At 42.5% G+C, this 19,652-nt stretch overlaps 1 protein-coding gene across 10 annotated transcripts in view; it reads right to left on the minus strand.

Annotated features, from left to right (window-relative positions):
* Window positions 1-19,652, minus strand: part of REPS2 (RALBP1 associated Eps domain containing 2) — a 138,307-nt gene that overhangs the window by 92,716 nt on the left and 25,939 nt on the right. For 7 of the 10 annotated variants that reach the window (XM_054006985.1, XM_054006920.1, XM_054006976.1 and 4 more), the window contains 3 exons: window positions 12,324-12,447; window positions 8,841-8,989; window positions 4,445-4,571 (listed from right to left, as the gene is read on the minus strand). In XM_054006985.1, the coding sequence (XP_053862960.1) occupies window positions 4,445-4,571; window positions 8,841-8,969 (256 nt within the window). In that variant the 5' untranslated portion in view covers window positions 8,970-8,989; window positions 12,324-12,447. The remainder of the gene's footprint in view (window positions 1-4,444; window positions 4,572-8,840; window positions 8,990-12,323; window positions 12,448-19,652) is intronic. The other 3 variants (XM_054006994.1, XM_054006966.1, XM_054006930.1) reach the window with 1 other exon arrangement.

Here is a 19,652-nt window from a genome sequence, read left to right on the forward strand (position 1 = left end):
AGCCTCCTAAAACCCGAATTTTTTTGCTTCCTACTCTGTTATACAGCAATGACACCCTTTTCTAGGAGATGTGCTGACATCAATAATTATTTTCTTATTCAAAAACAGATGCTTTGCAGAGAAAAGTTACTATAGACCAAAGTTACTTTTAAACAAAATAGTCCCATAAATTTCAGGTAAATTCAGCATTGGCTGAGTGGAAATAGAAAAGGGCTCTAACGGGAGAGATTTCCAGGGTCCTAAGTATGTGCTACAAATACAGATAAGAAAATAATAGTTAAAGTGAGCTATAACAATTATGCACTTGGCAATGTCTAAATGTTCCACCCTTTAGCTTTGTCCAGTGCACATTAAGAGGCAAAAGAGTAACTAGAATGCCAAATACAGCAGCAGAATAGTACGACAAACAACCGAAATGGCTGGTATTAGAACTGTTAATTTCCTCAGAAATTAACACACCCAATAATCACTTCTTGATTTGAGAAATATTTGATTGACAAGCAAATTCCAAACCTGATTTTTTTTGCCAGTCATCAATAGGCCACTAGTCTTGAATATATCTTTTATTTTTAACATCCAAATTTATATTTCAAAACAGAGAAGGCCTGATCCTGGTGGTATTGCAGGTGCTTAGCACCTCTCCGAATCTGGACTAGAGTTAGCGAAGAAAATCAACAATAATTTCAATTTTCCTAAGGTGAGAAGACTTCCATTCCATCTGCGTAATTTAAGAACAATCCTGTTTTTAAATGAAGATAAATAACTAGACATAGAAGGAGGGCACGCTGGAGCGCTCCTTCAAATCTGTTATTTTGAAATCCAACTTCTTCTGCTCAACTGTTCAAACTGTAGCACTGTCCTAATGCTATTCAGCATCATTTATACAAAATTTTAGAGTCACCTGAAAAATGAAAATCAAGGAAACTCAAATTCTTACTAAGGTTACAAAGCAGCTTCCTTTTAAAAGTTATGTTTCTAACCCCTAGTATTGATATCTATTCTTATCCTGTGCTGGTATCTAGTTTTTTCCCTTACAAATATGTTTCAATGTCAGAAAGAAGACAGGAAGGAAGTTGTGAAATACACTGCAGTACTTGGAAGCTGAGCATGGGGCTCCGTTGCTATGTGGTTACCAGCAACAGAACTTTCAAAAACTATCAAGAAAATAAAATGCATGAATGCCCAGCTAAAGTTCTACTTTAGAGGGGTGGGGAAAAATTGAATGTTCAAAGAGCCGGGATCTCTACTTTCTGAACAACACATCGAGTATAAACAGTACAAAAAAGGTTAACACCACACACGCATACACAAACCCAACGCTTGGTAGGCCCCTCCAGGCCCCAATGAAACTGGAATGTTAACAGATTCCTGTATTTTTTTTTTAAGGCCAGAATGGACCAATTAGATCATCTAGTCTGACATCCTGCCTAACACAGGCCATAGAATTTTACCCAGTCACCCCTGTATTGAGACCAATAACTTGTGTTTGACTAAAGCATACCTTCCAGAAAGGCAACCAGTCTTGATCTGAAGACATTAAGAGTCTTCACATTCAGACTGAATGCCTTTCTGGAGGACATGTTTTAGTGCTCAAGGAGCTCACGGCCTCACAGGATTTTATCATCTTCATCTTAATGGGGGGACGAATAGCTCAGTGGTTTGAGCATTGGCCTGCTAAACCCAGGGTTGTGAGTTCAATCCTTGAGGGGGCCACTTAGGGATCTGGGGCAAAATCAGTACTTGGTCCTGCCAGTGAAGGCAGGGGGCTGGACTCAATGACCTTTCAAGGTCCCTTCCAGTTCTAGGAGATGGGATATCTCCATTAATTTATAATTTATTTATTTATTTTATCTACTGTATTAATTTTCAGAAGAATCTGACACTCATGTTAGACTTAATTCTACAACCCTTGCTCATTTTGAATAGCACCTTGCTGAAAGTATAAACTGGAGTATAAACTACTGTTCAAAGCAAGGTAAGCCAATAGAGCATGGGATATTCAGCACTCATTACAAGAACCTGCAATCTGATGGGGAGAAGTACGTTAATATAATGGATTGTGCCATACAAAACAGAATCATTATTTCTGGTAATCTTACAGTTCCTGTTAACATTAATTCCTAGTGCACTGCATTAGAATTGTAATCCAGGATATGTCCTTACTGTCCTGTGGCTGATTGATTTGGACAGGGCACATGTTGGTACAGTGGAAGGGAATTCCATCTGCAGTGCTTATTTTGAACATCAGAAATCACTGCTTTGTTATGACTTTCATGTGGATAACTAACATATCAATGTGGATGACAGTCTACTTGCTAACAAGTGACTATCAGTCAGTACTAACATGAACCTTTAACTAGAAGTCCATTTGATTGCATTAGACCGCTGACGTTTACCACCAACACAAATTTTACTTAATTATAAAAATTGATAAGAGCTCAGTTTAGTTTAGTCACTTGTAACTGAGGACAACCGCTGAAGAACCAATACATCCCATTCTTCATTCACAGAGATCATGTAAACTCATGGTACCCACACTTGGAGTTGGATGAGAAATGGTTTTCCTATCCCACAAACATTTCCAAGATTTAGAAAATTCTCCCATTCCATATCAGGACAAAACCAAGACTTTTAATTATTATTTTTTTTTAATGAAAACGAGAGAATGAGAAAGGGAGCCAGCCAGCCACCCAGCCAGCCACCCAAGAAATGCCAAATGGTTAGAGGACTATCCTGGGACATGAGAGACCCTGCCTGATTTGGAGCAGACACTTGAATGTGGGTCTGCCACATCACAGGAGAATGGCCTGGCCACTAGTCTATTGGCTATTTTGGGCTAGGTCTCTCTCAATCTCTCTTGTTGGAGAGATTATTATTAAATAGCCACTAGGCCAGTGACAGAGACTGACTCTATAGCCTGGTGATTAGGGCACTCATTGGGGATGTGGCAGACCCTGGTTCAAGTCCCTACTCTGAAACAGGCAGAGCAGCAACTTGAACCCGGGTCATCCACATTGCAGGTGAGTGCCCCAACCAACTGGCTCTTCTGGGGTGAGTAGCATTCTCTTTGCTTTTGTCCAGAAATTCTATCCAGGATCTCATAAATCTTTCTAGTCTAACTGGATACCCATTCAATGTTTCAGTTTCAACAAATCAGAATTTTCCAACAAAAAATAGTTTTGGCAGAAGATTCCCAACCAGCTCTACCCACATCAGCTGTCTAGTCCCTTTGAAGAAATGATGATAGATTTTATGCTTTATCTGTGACAGAGTATCTATTGGTCATTCACTATCATTTTTAATTATCATTTTATATTACAACAGTTGTTAGAAGCCCCAGTCAGGACTGGCGCCCTATTCTGTTGGGTGCTGTACAAAGATATAGTAAAGACAGCTCCTGCCCCAAAAAACAGACTCCGCTACACAACTTACAAAGTAACCTGTAAAAACCTATATCCTCCAACTACTCAGATGAGAGTTATGCTACTGACTTTAATGGCAGCATGATCAAGCCCAAAGTGTCTAAATTGTGGTCATTTGTTTTCTTCTGGGTTCCCATTACACTGGGTTTTTACATTCATGCCTTACTGTTATTTTTGTTATGTAACCAGGAAAATCATTGTTCTCCCTTGCAAACAAATATCAGGCGGTAGTCGTGTTAGTCTGTATCTACAAAAACAACAAGGAGTCTGGTGGCACCTTAAAGACTAACAGATTTATTTGGGCATAAGCTTTCGTGGGTAAAAACCTCACTTCTTCGGATGCATAGAGTGAAAGTTACAGATGCAGGCATTATATACTGACACATGGAGAGCAGGGAGTTACTTCTCAAATGGAGAACCAGTGTTGACAGGGCCAGTTGAACTCCCTGCTCTCCATGTGTCGGTATATAATGCCTGCATCTGTAACTTTCACTCTATGCATCCGAAGAAGTGAGGTTTTTACCCACGAAAGCTTATGCCCAAATAAATCTGTTAGTCTTTAAGGTGCCACTAGACTGACTCCTTGTTATTCTTGCAAACAAAGCCTCACTGTAAATCTGAAAACTAGTACAGCAGTTATTGAAATCAGGAGTGGGGTTTTTTTTAATATTAAAAAAAACAGGCTTATGCACAGAAACATTCACAGTACTCAATCACTAACATATATTGCACAGAGGCTTGCCAAAAACGTGGCAATTAGCATTAATTTGTGAACAGTTGCACACAAATCTACACATGATAATTAATTTACTGGAAAGCAAACAGGAAGAGAGGACTAAATAATCAGAAAGCAAAGCTTCTGCATAAAATAAAAAAAAGATGGTCGGCTCATTTACTAAAAGACAGATGTAATTAAGTCCAGACATTTTTAGGCTGATTCCTTAATTGTATTTGAGATGTGAAGGCACTGGAGGGAAAAAAAACAACAGTGTATGACTTGTGCATCCCAGATTTTATCCTACCTCCATGTGGCTGTTCAAGCCCACTCCTTGACTTGCCATAGCCATAACTCAAGGGTATCCTCTGGTAATTAGATGGAGAAGCAGGAGGTGAACACATCGGTGACATGGGAGGAGACTTGGTTTCCTGCTTCAGAAACAACAAAGTGGAATTCTGAGGTGACTACAGAAATAGGTGGAGTAATATTGCATACCAGTTCAATCACATACAGCATGATGTGCAAGGCATAGTAATAACTGACAAATACTCTTGCCCCTATTTCCAAAAGAAACGTGATTATAAATGGAAGATGGCAAAATGATGCTTTGATGTTGAGCCTTGTTCTGGGGGTAAAATACAGCCATATTCATCTGAAGGGGTTAGAATGAACTCTAAGACATTTTACTTGCATATAAGTCTGGAGAAATATTTTTGTTAAATCTTATTATTACTGGGTATTTGGGGATTTTCATATTGTATTTAGGTGTTTGAATTCATTCCCCATTTAAGAAAACTTTTCATTTCAGAAGAAGGCAAAAAATGAAAAATAACTAAAAGCACCAATTCAAAGATTTATTTTAAATATTCTGTGAACTGCCTTTGTGGGAAGTAGATTTGTAGATGTTGTCAGATCTAACTTGGAGTTTGTTTCCTTTTTCCTTGAGGACTGAGCTTTTGTAGAAGACAATAATTTACTATATAAACAGAAAAAATATGACTTGCAACACCAAGGCAATAAAAGTCACCTAGGAAGAGTTATAGGTTTGGTGGCAATGCTCTACTAGAATGAAATTATTCACAGAAAACAGATATTTGCAATCTTATTTCCAATTTCATTATTCTATATGAGCATGCCCCATTAACTCATTAATAATGGTTAGTCTCAGACCAAGTTTGTTATTACTAATACTGGCAGTGCCATAAGTGTGCATGTGCTCTACAGATATATACACTGCCTGCCCCAAGCAGCTTACAGCACAAAACATGATACATGATGAGATGATGTCAGGCAAGGGAAAGGGTCATGCAATAACAGGAGCTGTGAGATTGCTTGTTTTTATAAGCATGTAAGCATCACACTCATTCTCAGTTTTTATAGATTCAGACAATATGAATCTCTTTATGATTCAGCTATTTTTAACTGGGAATTCAGAAGATCAGAGCGGCAGCAGGATTCATTACTGGAAGAATATTTCTCTGAGGGTGGATTTCTAGAACTAGCCTGGTATAACACCTCAAAGGAGATTAGAGGAGAAAGAATACGGTAGGTTTTTTAAGGTCAGGCTTGACAAAGCCTTGGCTGGGATGATTTAGTTGGTGTTGGTGCTGCTTTGAGCAGGGGGTTGGACTAGATGACCTCCTGAGGTCCCTTCCAACCCTGATATTCTATGATTCTAGGTTTCCTCAACCCAAAAACAAGGAGTTGTGACGATGGCAGACCAGTTGTCAGCTCATGCCAAGACCCTAGGCCTCAACTGGAGACCGACAAATATATAACTGGAACCGGTCTGGCTCACCTGTGTGTTAGTATTGTTAAAATAGGTATTAGAGTTATAACTATGTGGTTAGTGTTTAGACTTTACAGAACGCTTGCATGCATTAATCTCAGTTGTTATATCTGTATCCAATGTCATAAGGTAATATTTAAGTGTTTGCTCTGTAACTGTAAATCACCAGTCAGGAGAGAAGCATTACCAAGTGTGAAATACTACAGGAGGTATTATCTCCTGCCTAACAAAAGGCAGCCCATAAACACCAAACAAACCATAGGGAACATCAGAAGACAAAAGATTTTGTTGATTGCTCTCCTCCCCCCATGAATAGGAGATATGCAACTGAATTTCTCCCAGCAGCTGAACTTGCAACTCGAAAGGGCAAGGAATAAAAGGCCCTAACAAGGAGAAACTGTATCTCTATGTCGCTAGGACTTTAGGAGGGCAAGATTTCTAAGCATAAGTGAGGGATCCCAGCTGCTTAGCCTGGGTTAGCCCTAAAGGACATACAGAGTTTGCACATTACACCAGCTTCTATCACCTTTTGGAACCTAAGACTGTATGTTTATCTGCTTTTAACCTTGTAAATAACTCTCATTTCCTTTTCCTAGTTAATGATTCTTTAGATAGTTTATCATAGGATTGGCTACAAGCATTGTCACTGGTGTGAGATCTAAGGTGCAATTGACCTATGGTAAGTGACTGGTCCTTTGGAAAGGGGACTAACTTGAATACTGCTGTGATCTTTGGAGTTAGGGACCATCTATCACTATCTGGGTAGCCAGAGTACCCAAGGGGACTGTCTAACTCCATGCCTGCGGAGTTCACACTTGATAATTAGTTGGTGAAATCTAATTATAGAACTCACAACCAATCTGGGGGCCATGGATCTGCGTTCACATTGCACTCCCCATCAGTAAGCATCCCAGGGCAGGGAAGTTAACGATCCAACCAGTGGATCAATTTCGGGGATGAATCCTGGTCATGTGCCACCTGGAGCACGTTGCACATACACTAAGAACACAACCAATCTGGGGTTTGTATCCTGCTTCTTAACAGTCTGCCCTGATGTTGGTATTCACACCCTTGAGCCACTCCAGACAGCTTGACAGGAGTCATGAAGGGCTGTCTATTCTCTTAGCCTTCCAGCATCACTCTTTTCATTAATTATGTTGTCACTAGGGACTGTACTTATGATAGAGACTCATTAGTTTGGTTGTTGTTTTTTAAACCAAGGCAGTTTTCTACTTTTCCCGTCTGCATCCTTCTCTCCTCCGCTAAAAAACAGCAACTTTGAACTATGTAAGCAAAGTTTCTGAAACATCTGCAAAGAATATTACAGCTCTAACGAGCGATGACCCACAGTGATGACTTTATGGTAAATATGGGTGGGGGGAGAAAGAATGTGTGCATTTTGCTGGGTGTGACTAAGTGGGGGATGTTCTTAGCGTTTTGCATGGATACTGTGTGGGTCTCGGTTACCCTGTGTGCTTAACGAGGTAGTGGGAGAGGGTTTGTTGTTACAGAGAACCAAGTGTGACCTCGCTTAGCAGCCAGGACCCAAGACAACTGCCTGGAGATGGAAACCCTAGCGATCAGTGACCGTGGTGACCAGGAGGCCCACCCCAGCTTGGCTGTCAGCAGGTTCTGGCCAGTGGGAGGACAAAGGGCTGAGAGAGGACCCCGGTGACCTGACCAGCTGGTTCCAGCCAGTGGGGAACAAAGGATGGAAGAGAGAGGGCCCAGGCAACCTGTTTATCTGGGACCAAAGACAAAGGACAGGGGAAGAGCTGCTGGGGGAGATGATCTAGGATGATCGGCTGGAAGGAGGGGGCTTCTGGGCTGGGGAGAGGGAGCAGCCAGAGCCCATCTGGATGCAGGAGAGACCTAGATGTACTGTGCTGAGGGTTGCTAGGCCTGAGAGCCCGGAGAGTTTCCTGTGCTGGGTTCAGATGCTCAATAAACCCTCCTGTTTTATGCTGGCTGAGAGTCACTTCAGTCTAGAGATCAGGGTTGCATTACTCCCTCTGGGAATGGAGGTCCCGGGAGTCCAGAGCGAGTGGACTCCCCGAGGGGGCCCACGCTGAGAGACAGGCATGCTGAAGGCTCAGAGAAGTGAGGTTCCAGGAGGCGGAGGGACCTACAGCTTAACCCCCGAGAGTGGACCCCTGAGAAGGATTGGCACACTGAAGGGGGTTCCTCCCAGGGACCATACTGAGCCGAGAGAGAGCACGAGTCCTCTGTGTCCGTGACACTGGGCAAGTTATGTTGATTTCTGTGGGGGCTGAACTGCAGCACTTGAACCAAGTGATCCACCATCTGTGCAGTCTCCCTCACACAACCAATGAAACTGTTGCATGCAAATTTGCTCTAGAGTAATGGTGGTGATTGATTGAGTTACCTCTGATATCACAATGGTCTAGGTCTCTTGGCATGGCATAGACACATGCCTTATTATAGCTGAATACAATTAATGTAATTTGTTAAAATGGATGAGAATTTAAAAATTGGATGGTAACAGACCATGAATCCTAGTGATGATGGAACCTGGTGATATTCTAAACAAAAAGAGCTCTCGAACATGCTTGTAGCAATTTCCATCCCATTACACTGATTTAACAGACATTCTAGGCTTCAGATTGACAGACAGAGTTACAATCTTGGAATCTTATAGATAGATAATAGGTGAAATACAAGAACTTCTATAGAATTATGTAAATAAAATCCTCTTGGGATACAGTTGGTACAAGAGAATATCAAAATAAGAGCAAAATCCTGCCAACAATTATTCACATATATAGAGTTAACCTTGCATGGAGTCCTATGAACTAATGGAATAAGCATCCATGAGTGTAACTGTTTGCAGGATTGGACCCTAAAGTTGCACTATACACAAACATATTTGCCTTAAATAGAGCCTTGTTACCTTTTTATCCCCTTCATCTGATCTTTTGAAGGAATTTTTTTCCAAGGTTGGATGTGGAAGCTGAAATTTAACTCCGTGTATTTCTGCTGCATTTCCATATCTCATTTCAATGTCATTTTTGAGTGCCATAAACCGAGGAAGAGGCAATTCTTCATTAACAGAAAGAAAGAGAAGTTCAAATGAGACTACAGTATATTAAAATTCTTTGAAGCAGTATCGCAGTGCAAAACCAATGAAAAGTTAAACTATAAAATAAGAAATAGCACTAAGAATGACAAAAAAATAACCTATGGAACGTCTGAAATTATTTTTGTCTTAATAGCAAATATTATGAGATTTGCACATACTTTATTACTGTAAAGAGAGAGAGAGGTGCCTCATTCACAGTATGAAGCCAAGTCTCAAACTTATTTCTGGTCTTAACCTAGCCAGCACTATTACATATGTTGTTCATTGTTGTCTACAAGTAGTTTCCAGAAGAAACTATGGGCGCAATCAATTTATTAGGGCACGATCATTGTATCCTCCATGCTGTCACTAGAACAGAAAAAAAGCACCGAGTTAAACAGACCTATTCAAAGCCTAGTAAGACTGTGGTGTCAGAAATGCTACCATTTGCCATAGCTCAGAAGAACTGAAGAGTGACACTTATAACCTCATGCATCATCCAAAAATCCAATACTGTTCTAAGGAAATTTATCATCTTCTTGTTGCAAACTTCCACTTCTCCACATAGTGAGTTATAAGATCAATACAACAAAAGAAACAGAATAAAGGCTCCTGGAATCAAGTAAACCACGATAGGATCTTTATAATCACTTATACATACAGCTGTTTCTATTAAATCAATCTACTTTTGCTGTACATCACTCATCCATTCCAACAGCTCTACTGTGTTTCTGGGGACAATGTAATTAGTGCTTTTGAAACCTGGAAACATTTCAGCAATTAAGTGGGATATCAATCCAAAGACCATTGTTCGTTCACATCTATGCGGTATTTCCAGCTGCTGTATTTATGAAACATACACATTGAATCTCACTTGATTCAGATTGCTAAAGTAGCTAGTTTCTTCTAAAATTAACCTGATTGTCCTAAAAAGATGCTTAGGATAGACAGAGCAGGAATCTGACTGAAAGTTCCCCAAAAATTTCTATTTAATAATGTCCCCAGATTTATGGTTTACTTGTTGGTTTGGGTTTTTTGTTTTTGTTTTTTTGTTCTTTTTTTAAATGTAATCCTTCAAAACAAATGCAGAAGCAATGTGAAAATCCCAGCTCTCAGGCTTGATGATCAAACAACATATTTAGTCTTAAAAGTGCTTTAGATAAGATTCTTGACAATTTAATTTTCACTCCCCTGCTGGCTCACAATGATGCAATAGCAAAGATAGCAGGAAGAACTGGGTCCAACATGCAAACACACATCACCAGTCTCAACAAACGTAGTGCTCTGGATTTACTGATGGAAGATCACAAAGGCTAAAAACTGGGATCTCTTTCAAACACAGTTTTGAAGGTATAATGGCAAATTAAAACACACGTGCGCACACACACACAGTCATGGGGATAGTTTTTAAAAATTTAAAAGTGTAATTTGTAAGTAAAAATGGCATCAAATCAGTGATCCTGCTACAAAACACATATACAGTAAGATTTTGAAACATGGCACTACCATGTTATACGTTTCTCAGGCTTATTTCTGCAACATCAATATAAATACCTTGATACCTCTAGTTCAACTCTGAAAACCTATCCTAATTAATAATGTCTTGATTCTGATTGATACCCAAGTGAGTTCTTTTCAAGGATTTCAAGAATAATATTTAATTCAAATAGAAGGATCAAGAATGACAAAATGGCACAAGATAGCTATGGAAATAAGAGCTTGGAATTCCTATTCCACCTGAAGCAGTTTACATTTTAGCACTAAAATCACTTGATTACAACAGATGCCTTTGGATGGATCCCTGGTTAGTGGGAGTTCAGCAAAAGCTGTGCTAAACTGGATTGTCACTACATAGTTTCTATGGGCACGTCTTCACTACCCGCCGGATCGGCGGGTAGCAATCGATCTATTGGGGATCGACTTATCGCGTCTAGTGAAGACGCAATAAAATCAATCCCTGATCGCTCTGCCATCGACTCCGGAAATCCACCGCGACAAGAGGCAGAAGTGGAGTCGATGGTGGTGCAGCAACGGTCAACTCGCCGCCATCCTCACAGCCAGGTAAGTTGACCTAAAATACGCAACTTCAGCTACGCTATTCACATAGTTGAAGTTGCGTATCTTAGGTCAACCCCCCACCCCGTAGTGTAGACCTAGCCTATGTTAAACTGACATAATAGGCCCAGCAGAGGATCAGAATTTGAGATGCCCACTTTGAAGTTTAAATCCTTTGCTTCTGGGCTGGCAGTGCAGGTGGCACAATGGATCTAATTACTTTCATTTATGAGCTATTAGTTTCTCACCAGTAAACATGTTCTTCCATCCCATCCACTTAGGATTTTTAAGAAGTTTCTTTTAAAAAATATTTTTTTCCGCAGAGAGGTTGTACTTAACATCAAGTTACAATGGAATCCGAACAGCAAATATGTTTGAAATAATCTCTAATGGACACTCTAACACAGCAGTTCTCAAACTGTAGGTCGGGACCCCAAAGTGGGTCGCAATTCTATTTTAATGGGGTCGCCAGGACTGGCATTAGACTTGCTGGGGCCCAAAGCTGAAGCCAAAGCCCGAGCCCCACAACCCAGGGCCAAAGCCAGAGCCCAAGGGCTTCAGTCCTGGGTGGCAGGGTCCCCTGCCTGGGGCTGAAGCTCTTGGGCTTTACCCCCCCTCCCCCAGGGCAGTGGGGCACAGGTGGGCTCAGGTTTTGGTCCCCCCTCCTGGGGTCCTCTAGTAATTTTTGTTGTCAGAAGGGGGTTACAGTGCAATGAAGTTTGAGAACCCCTGCTGTAACATTTACTGACACAAGGAGTGATTTTGCTACCTGCACCCATTCATTTCAACAGGTCTACTTGCAAAGAAAGGCCCCACTCTGGCAAGGTGTTCCCAAGGAGCCCCAACTTCAATAGGGCTCCATGTAGTTGCAGAGATCAGCCTGAGCAGAACTTAAGCCTAAAGTACCGCACAGCATGAGTGAGGGTGGCAAAAATGGACCCACAACGATGATTGTCAACTGTCCTGTTATTTCTATAATGCTTTTACGGATGCAGAAGCAATTTGTACTTTTCTATCCATGTAACAACTTTGCACATAGAACCCAAGAATTTCATTGTAAATTTCTACCCATAATTTATGGATTATAAAACTAATTTCACCTCTTCCCCTCCTCCCCCTAAAATATATATAAATAAATCAATAGGATTTTGCTTTACAAACAGGTTGGAAGAAAAACTAACTGAAGCAAATAATGTACAATGAATGGTAAAGAAATTAAAGAACAAGCTCGTAGCACACCCAGTAATGTGAGCTACTTACCACTTTTAATGCTCTCTATCCGTACTGGAAGGCCAGACTGCGCTGCAGCAATTAGTTTCAAAGCAACATAAAACTGAGCCGGACCAAAATAACCCACACGTTTTGCCCCACAAAGTTCTGTGATCTAAAAGAGAAAAAATACACACTTTGTAAAATACTTCTCACTCTTTCCTCTAATACATCTTTTTTGAGATGGAGTGACCTGAACTGAGGGACTCCCTGCGTCATAGCAACACTCGGTCATCAGGACAGTACACACAAGTAAACCAACAAGTCAGTCCTGGTGTGAAGCAATGCAGTGTTCTATACCAGTGGGAGAACTGAAACGTTAACTCAAAATAGAACTACATTCACATAAACTTTTTCCAAAGTGGATTTATCCAATTCACAATAACTAGCCAGTTAGTTCAAAAGAAGAATTGCATCATGTGGACACAGCCCCTTTCAATTAAAAAAATTAATTAAAAAAAAGGCCGTTAGTCTGAAATGAATCACCCACGTAGACTAACCCTACATGGCTACTGCTCTGGCTGAACAAGCCTTGGCTTTCTTCTCCTCCTCTTAGCTTCTGAGATGCCTGGCTCAAGTCCATCTTGTGATCAAGGAATTAAGAAGCTTCCTTCCTTTGGCTATCTGATGAAGAGGGAGGTGGAGACTCTGAAGCTGTATTTTTGCAATTAATCAAGGAAAGTTTGCCATTACCTTACTTTAATGTATTTACTTTTCTGGTTTACTTTTTATAACTGACCACATCTTATTTTCACATTTTTTTCCAGCAGGAATCAGGGGCCTCCGGCCTGCACAGGGACTGGAGCTGGGAGCATCTTGTGTGCAGAGAAATGGATGGGAGAGCAACTTTGCTCTAATGATGGCCCTCCCCCAGAGGAGCTGCACTCTGCACAGTGTCCTGGGGTACTATGAGGAAGGATGAAGGTTTTGGTTGGGGGCTTGGGGGAACCTAGTTAAGGGGACTGGGGCTGTACAGGTGATCAGTAGTAATGGGGAGATTCAGCATCTCTTCATCAAGGCATCAGCACTTGATGACCTTCCATTTGCTGCTGCTTTGGGTCCCCAGGGTACTGAGGCAGCAACATGGTAGGGAGACCTTGATGAGCCACACTGTCGTCACAGAGTGAGTCTGACCCCCAACCCCGTGCTGCTGCCTAGTGCTGCAGAGCCAAGGCGATCTCTGCTTGAAGTGCTGGCTCCCAACAGTGCAAAGAAGAAACAGCAGCCCTTCAAATGCAGATGCCTCAGCAGACACACTTGGGTCACCCCATCCCAGTTTTCCTATACATATCCCTGATTTCCTCACTCCAGGTCCTGCTGCACACATCCCCAGGTCCTACACAATCCTCCCCCACATCCCAGCTCACTCTTCTGCTCCCCAGGGGAGGGTAGCCCTGCAAATGTGAAAACAGAATAAGGTCCAAATATAATTTTTATATATATATTAATTTCACAAAGCTCTCTCTCTATATATATATATACAAACACACACATTTGTGAAATTAATATAAATATAACAAATTTCAAAAAGCTGAAAACAATTATGAGCCCAATCAGTTGGAAGAATTTAATCAGAAAAATGTTAATGATAATTGAGAATTGTTTAAGAACACTTTACTAGATGCCCAAAAAGCCACAATCGAGGAAGGTGGCTATATTGCTTTAAAAAAATGACCTGGTGTAGAAAGGAAGTTAAGGCATCTATAAATTAAAAAAAAAAAAAAAACAACAATATATAACAAATGCATGTTGACTGACTCCCTCACTTCACGGGAATCTGCCTCAGAGATTTCCAAGAAACTCTCATGGAGATACTGGGCAATCCGCTGCCACAGGTTCTTTGGCAGAGCTGCTTTGTTTCACACCCCATTAAGGGTAAGTTTCCCGCACCACTCTGTTGTCACCAGGGGTGTGTGTGTGTGTGTGTGTGTGTGTGTGGGGGGGGGGGGGGGGGGGGGGGGGGGACGACACCATTGCTGCACACAGCCAAGCCGCATAAGGGTCAGGGAGGAAGCCGCAGTCTGGAGAAGACCCTCCCTTGATTCCCTGCTCACCCTCAGCAGCGAGATATTGTCCATAATGAACACAGCCTGTGGAAAGTGTGGGGATAGGAATGCTTATAAGCCCCCCCTACAGTGCTGGCTCTCCCTAAGAGCCACATGCCCAGTGTACAGTACGGTCCTGGAACACTAATTTCCCCAGCCCCTGCGGCTACTCACCATTTTGGGGGTCTTGTGGCTCATGTGTGCTTGCCTGGGGTCAGCCAGTTAGTGAGAGGTATGTGAATAGTGGCTGTGTTTTAAATCACTGAATCAGTGGTCTGTGTGTTACAAGCACACACAAATCTTCTGTAAAATGTTGCATTTTGGCTTCACCGATCGGACCTTGGGAGCCCAGCCTCCCCCTTTGTTATCGCCAGCTGAACAGCTGCGCAGAATTAGAAAGCAGCCACGAAGAATTAGGGAGGACTTTCTACGTGACACCATGATGCACTCCACGGCCGAAAAACAAGAATTGAAGGAGTGGCGGATGTGGAGTGGGGATCGAAAGGAGAACGTGGTGCGCCAGAACGAAGCCACGGAGCGGCTCTTAAACGATATGGAGCGCCAAGTGGACATGCTCCAGACGCTACTAGCACTGCAAACAGAGCAGCTCCACGCCCGCCCTGCTCTGCAGCCGCTGTCGCAAAACTCTTTCCCATGCGCCCCCCCAGACACCACCAACACTCTCTTATCAACCTCCTGGCTCCAATCTGTACCCACTACATTCCACTCCTGCCCCGTCACAGTCCAGCCCTGCGGACTCCCAGTACCCACTGCACTCAACACCCGGCCCCCTGCAGGATAGGCCTGCTAAAGTACAGTATCCGCTGCACTGTACTCCAAAGGACAAGGTTGCATATGATCCCTGGACGTACGCAAATCTTTAACAGTCCCGGCATCCCACCTCTTCCTGGGACCCTCCCTTTCCCCATCCCCCACGTTGCTGATATGTTTTTTTGTTTGTCTCTCCTCCAGTGGTTGTTTTTTAATAAAAGAATTGTGTTGGTTTGAAAGTAATCTTTATTCTGTTAATTGAAAGCAAACAGAGCCCTGTAAAGCAACAGGCAATTTTTTTAAACCTTCATAGTGCATCGTCTGCACCAATCCCAATCACCTCCTAGCATTACAAGCACTTCACTCCTGAGCACAGAAACAAATATTAGTGGCTTTCAGCTTCAAATTGCTGCCTCAAAGCATCCCTGATCCTTATGGCCCCGTGCTGTGCCCCTCTAATAGCCCTGGTCTCTGGCTGTTCAAATTCAGCCTCCAGGTGCTGAGCCTCAATGGTCCAGCTCTGAGTGAAGCTTTCACCTTTCCCTTCACAAATATTATGTAGTGTACAGCACACGGCTATAGGCATAGGAATATTGTCATTGGCCAGGTCCAGCCTCCCATATAGGCAGCGCCAGTAGGCCTTTAAATGGCCAAAAACACACTCAACACTCATTCTGCACTTGCTCAGCCTGTTCTTGAACCGCTCCTTGCTGCTGTCAAGGTGCCCCATGTATGGCTTCATAAACCATGGAATTAAGGGGTAGGCGGGGTCTCCCAGGATCACAATGGGCATTTCAACTTCCCCTACGGTGATCTTCTGGTCCATGAAGAAAATCCCTGCATGCAGCTTCCTGTACAGGCCAGTTCCGAAAGATGCGTGTGTCATGCACCTTTCCAGACCAGCCTGCGTTAATGTCCGTGAAACACCCATGGTGATCCACAAGCGCCTGGAGAACCATAGAGAAATACCCCTTCCGATTCATGTACTTGATGGCTAGGTGTTCTGGTGCCAGAATTGGAATATGCATGCCATCTATCACTCTTTCACGTGAGGGAAGCCCATTTGTGCAAAGCCATGCACTATGTCACGCATGTTGTCCAGAATTACGGTCTTTTGGAGCAGGATGCAATTAATGGCCCTGCAGACTCCCGTCAACACGAGTCCAACAGTTGACTTTCCCACTCCAAACTGGTTAGCGACCGATCGGTAGCAGTCTGGAGTAACCAGCTTCCACAGTGCAATCGCCACGCACTGCTCCAACGGCAGGGCAGCTCTCATTCTCGTGTCCTTGCATCACAGGGCTGGGATGAGCACATCACACAGTCCCATGAATGTGGCTTTCCTCATCCAAAAGTTCTGCAGCCACTTCTCGTCATCCCAGATGTGCATGACAATGTGATCTCACCACTCAGTGCTTGTTTCCCAACCCCAAAAAGCGGCGTTCCTCTGTGGTCAGCACTTCTGTGAATGCCACAAGCAATCTCATGTTGTAGCTACTACGCGTGGCAAGATCGATGTTGCACTCCTCTTGTCTTTGTAGTTTAAGGAAAAACTCCACTGCCACTCGTGACATGTTAGTCAGAGTGAGCAGCATACTGGTCAACAGTGCGGGATCCATTCCTGCAGACCGAAGAAGCAGAGCACATAGTACACAAACTGTTGAAAGACGGCACCAAATGCGGATGGAAGCACAAGGATTTCTGGGATGCGAAGCAATACATCACTGGGCATTGGCACAGGACCCAGGATGCCCCGCAACCCTCTCCACCTTCCCACAACTCTTAGTGGCAGAAGAGGAAGAGATGCTCTGTCGGATAGCTGCCCAGAGTGCACCACTCCGAATACCGCTGCAAGTGTGAACACCCTATTGCACAAGTAGTTTTTAAGTGAGGTGAAACTTGAGATACGGAAGACAAATCAGACTCCTGAAAGGAGTACAGTAGTCTGGCAAGGCTGAGAACTACTGATACAAACTATGATACTGGAGATGGCAGAACTGTCTAACATGATCCTTAAATTCAGGCGTAATTGTTTGAATTGGAAGAATCTTTCACACTCCCTCTTTTGTAATGAAATACCTATGCTTGATAAAATTAAGTTAAAGTTATTCCTGAATTTTAGTCATTTTTAGATGACTTACGCAATGAATACTTTTGCGCACCCAGTGCATTGACAAGAATACACATAATGTTGTGCTGCTGTATACCATACAGTTAACCTCAGTCAAAAATGGAACCAGAAAAACCAGATTTTCAAGATGGTTTACCTCCATCCTTCCACTGGCTCCCCTGGAGGCAGCTGAATAACTGGCTAAAGCCTTAATAACATCTATCTCTCACTCTCACACCACCATTCCTTTCCCACCCCATTTCCATCAGAGTTGAGAATGATCTCCAGAGTGGTCACAGATGAGCATTGTGGGACACCAACTAGAGGCCAATTAAGTCAAATTGCACTACCTCGCAGTTCATCCATGAAAATCGAAGTTAAGCACTATGCCTCTCGCAGAGGTGGATTACAGAAGTCAACATTAGAGGTGACTTAGGTTGGCATAAAGGACCTGGTAGTGTAGACACATACATTAACAGGTCGACTTAAGGCGCCTTCCTTCGACCTAACTTTTTAGTGTAGACCAGGCCTTAGAAAATGTTTCCTGAGCTCCACCTGCACATACAAGTTTCAGCACTGACATATTTTTATATGATGGCTTGTTTTGGCCTGTTCTACAGGACTCTCTCTGTAAGAAGTAGCAGTGAGTGGAACCTCTCTCTTCCTTTGTAGCCTTGCTGAGCTCTTTTCTTTGGTGATGGAACAGTGCGGAACATTTGTTTTTATGTGGCTATTGAAGTGTATAGTAAATATTATCCATGTCGTGGCAAGTTTCATAAAGTGTACAAGACAATAGTCCTCCTAAGATAAATACAACTTTATGACCCTCAGTCAGCAAAGTATGCTCCCAGAGTGAACCTTTCGAAGTACAAAAAGGAGTCAAACACGGCTGTATCATTACTCCAACCATGTTTGTGTTTTTTACTGCCGTCATTCTTTACCTAATTGCTGGGAAGTTTACAGCTGGCGTTGAAATCATTTACAGAATCATTTACTCAGGCTAGCAGGCTGAAATCCAAGAGTAAGATCTCCACAACATATATTGTGGAACTTCATTATGCTGATGAAAACGCAATCTTTGCCCACAATGAGAAAGATCTTCAAACTATCTTGAATGTGTTTGCCGATGTTTATGCATGTCATGGTTTCACTCTTAATATCAAGAAGACTAAAGTGCTCTATCAGCCCTCTCCAGATGTAGTATTACATGCCCCATCTATCAAAATCAATGGAGTGGCACTGGAGAATGTCAATCATTTCCTCTACCTTGGAAGTCATCTTTCATCCAAGGCAGATACTGATGCAGAAATTCAAAATCACCTAAGCTATGCCAGTGTAGCTTTTTCTTGTTTATAGCACAGCATTTTTGAAGATCACAACATTTGAACAGACACCAAGCTTCTTCTTTATCAAGCCGTTATTCTCCCAACACTGTTGTATGGGTCCAAAACTTGGACAACCTATAGACACTACTTGAAAGTCCTTGTGAGGCACCATCAACGATGCCTTTGTAAGATTCTGACAATCAAGTGGGAAGACAGGTGCAACAATATTAGTGTTCTGGTAGAGGCAAAGACCACCAGTATCAAGGCAACGATCATCCGTCAGCAATTCTGCTGGACTGGCCATGTTGTCCGGATGCCAGACCATCGCCTCCCAAAACAGGTCCTGTTTTCTCAGCTGAAAGAAGGGCACCGCAACATAGGTGGACAATGGAAGCATTATAAGGACTTGCTGAAGGACAATCTAAAAAAGTGTAATATTGACATTGACACTTGGGAGACACTTGCCCAGGATCGCTTAAAATGGAGTGAAGTCCTACGTGATGGTCCCCTGCATTCTGAACTTGCTCGCCGACAAGCTGAAGAGGACAAGAGGCACAGGAGGAAGGAGAGACTGGTTTCCAGTCATGGTCAACAGTCTCCTGCTGAGCCTTAAAACATCTCCCTTATTGTAATAGAACTTGTGGTTCAAGGATTGGCCTTATTAGCAACCTGAGGACCCATAACTCCCATGGAAGATGATCATACTCAGTAACAAGTGATCGCCCATCATCATCACATGTTTGGGGTATATTCTCTCCTTGATACACACATGCAGATACACAAAGCGAACAGACTTACTTAAAACTTTTAAAATCTACACATGTGGTTAGGATGCTTTTCCATATCATTACCTGATTATAGCCTATCATATTTTGTTTGAGTCTCTGCACTGTAATTATTTTATTAACATGAAGAGAGTTATGCGACATCCTTGATTAAAGTATAATTATAAAAAAGAAAAAGCTACATGTACAGTGATTTCCCACAGATGTGTATACAAAACCAGGATTGTTATAGTTCTACCAAATCAAGGTAAAGTTTGTTTCCATTTTCTGTTCAAGGCCCTCTG

The sequence above is a fragment of the Malaclemys terrapin genome, chromosome 1 (genome assembly GCF_027887155.1).
Source record: "Malaclemys terrapin pileata isolate rMalTer1 chromosome 1, rMalTer1.hap1, whole genome shotgun sequence".
NCBI classification, from domain to species: domain Eukaryota; kingdom Metazoa; phylum Chordata; order Testudines; family Emydidae; genus Malaclemys; species Malaclemys terrapin.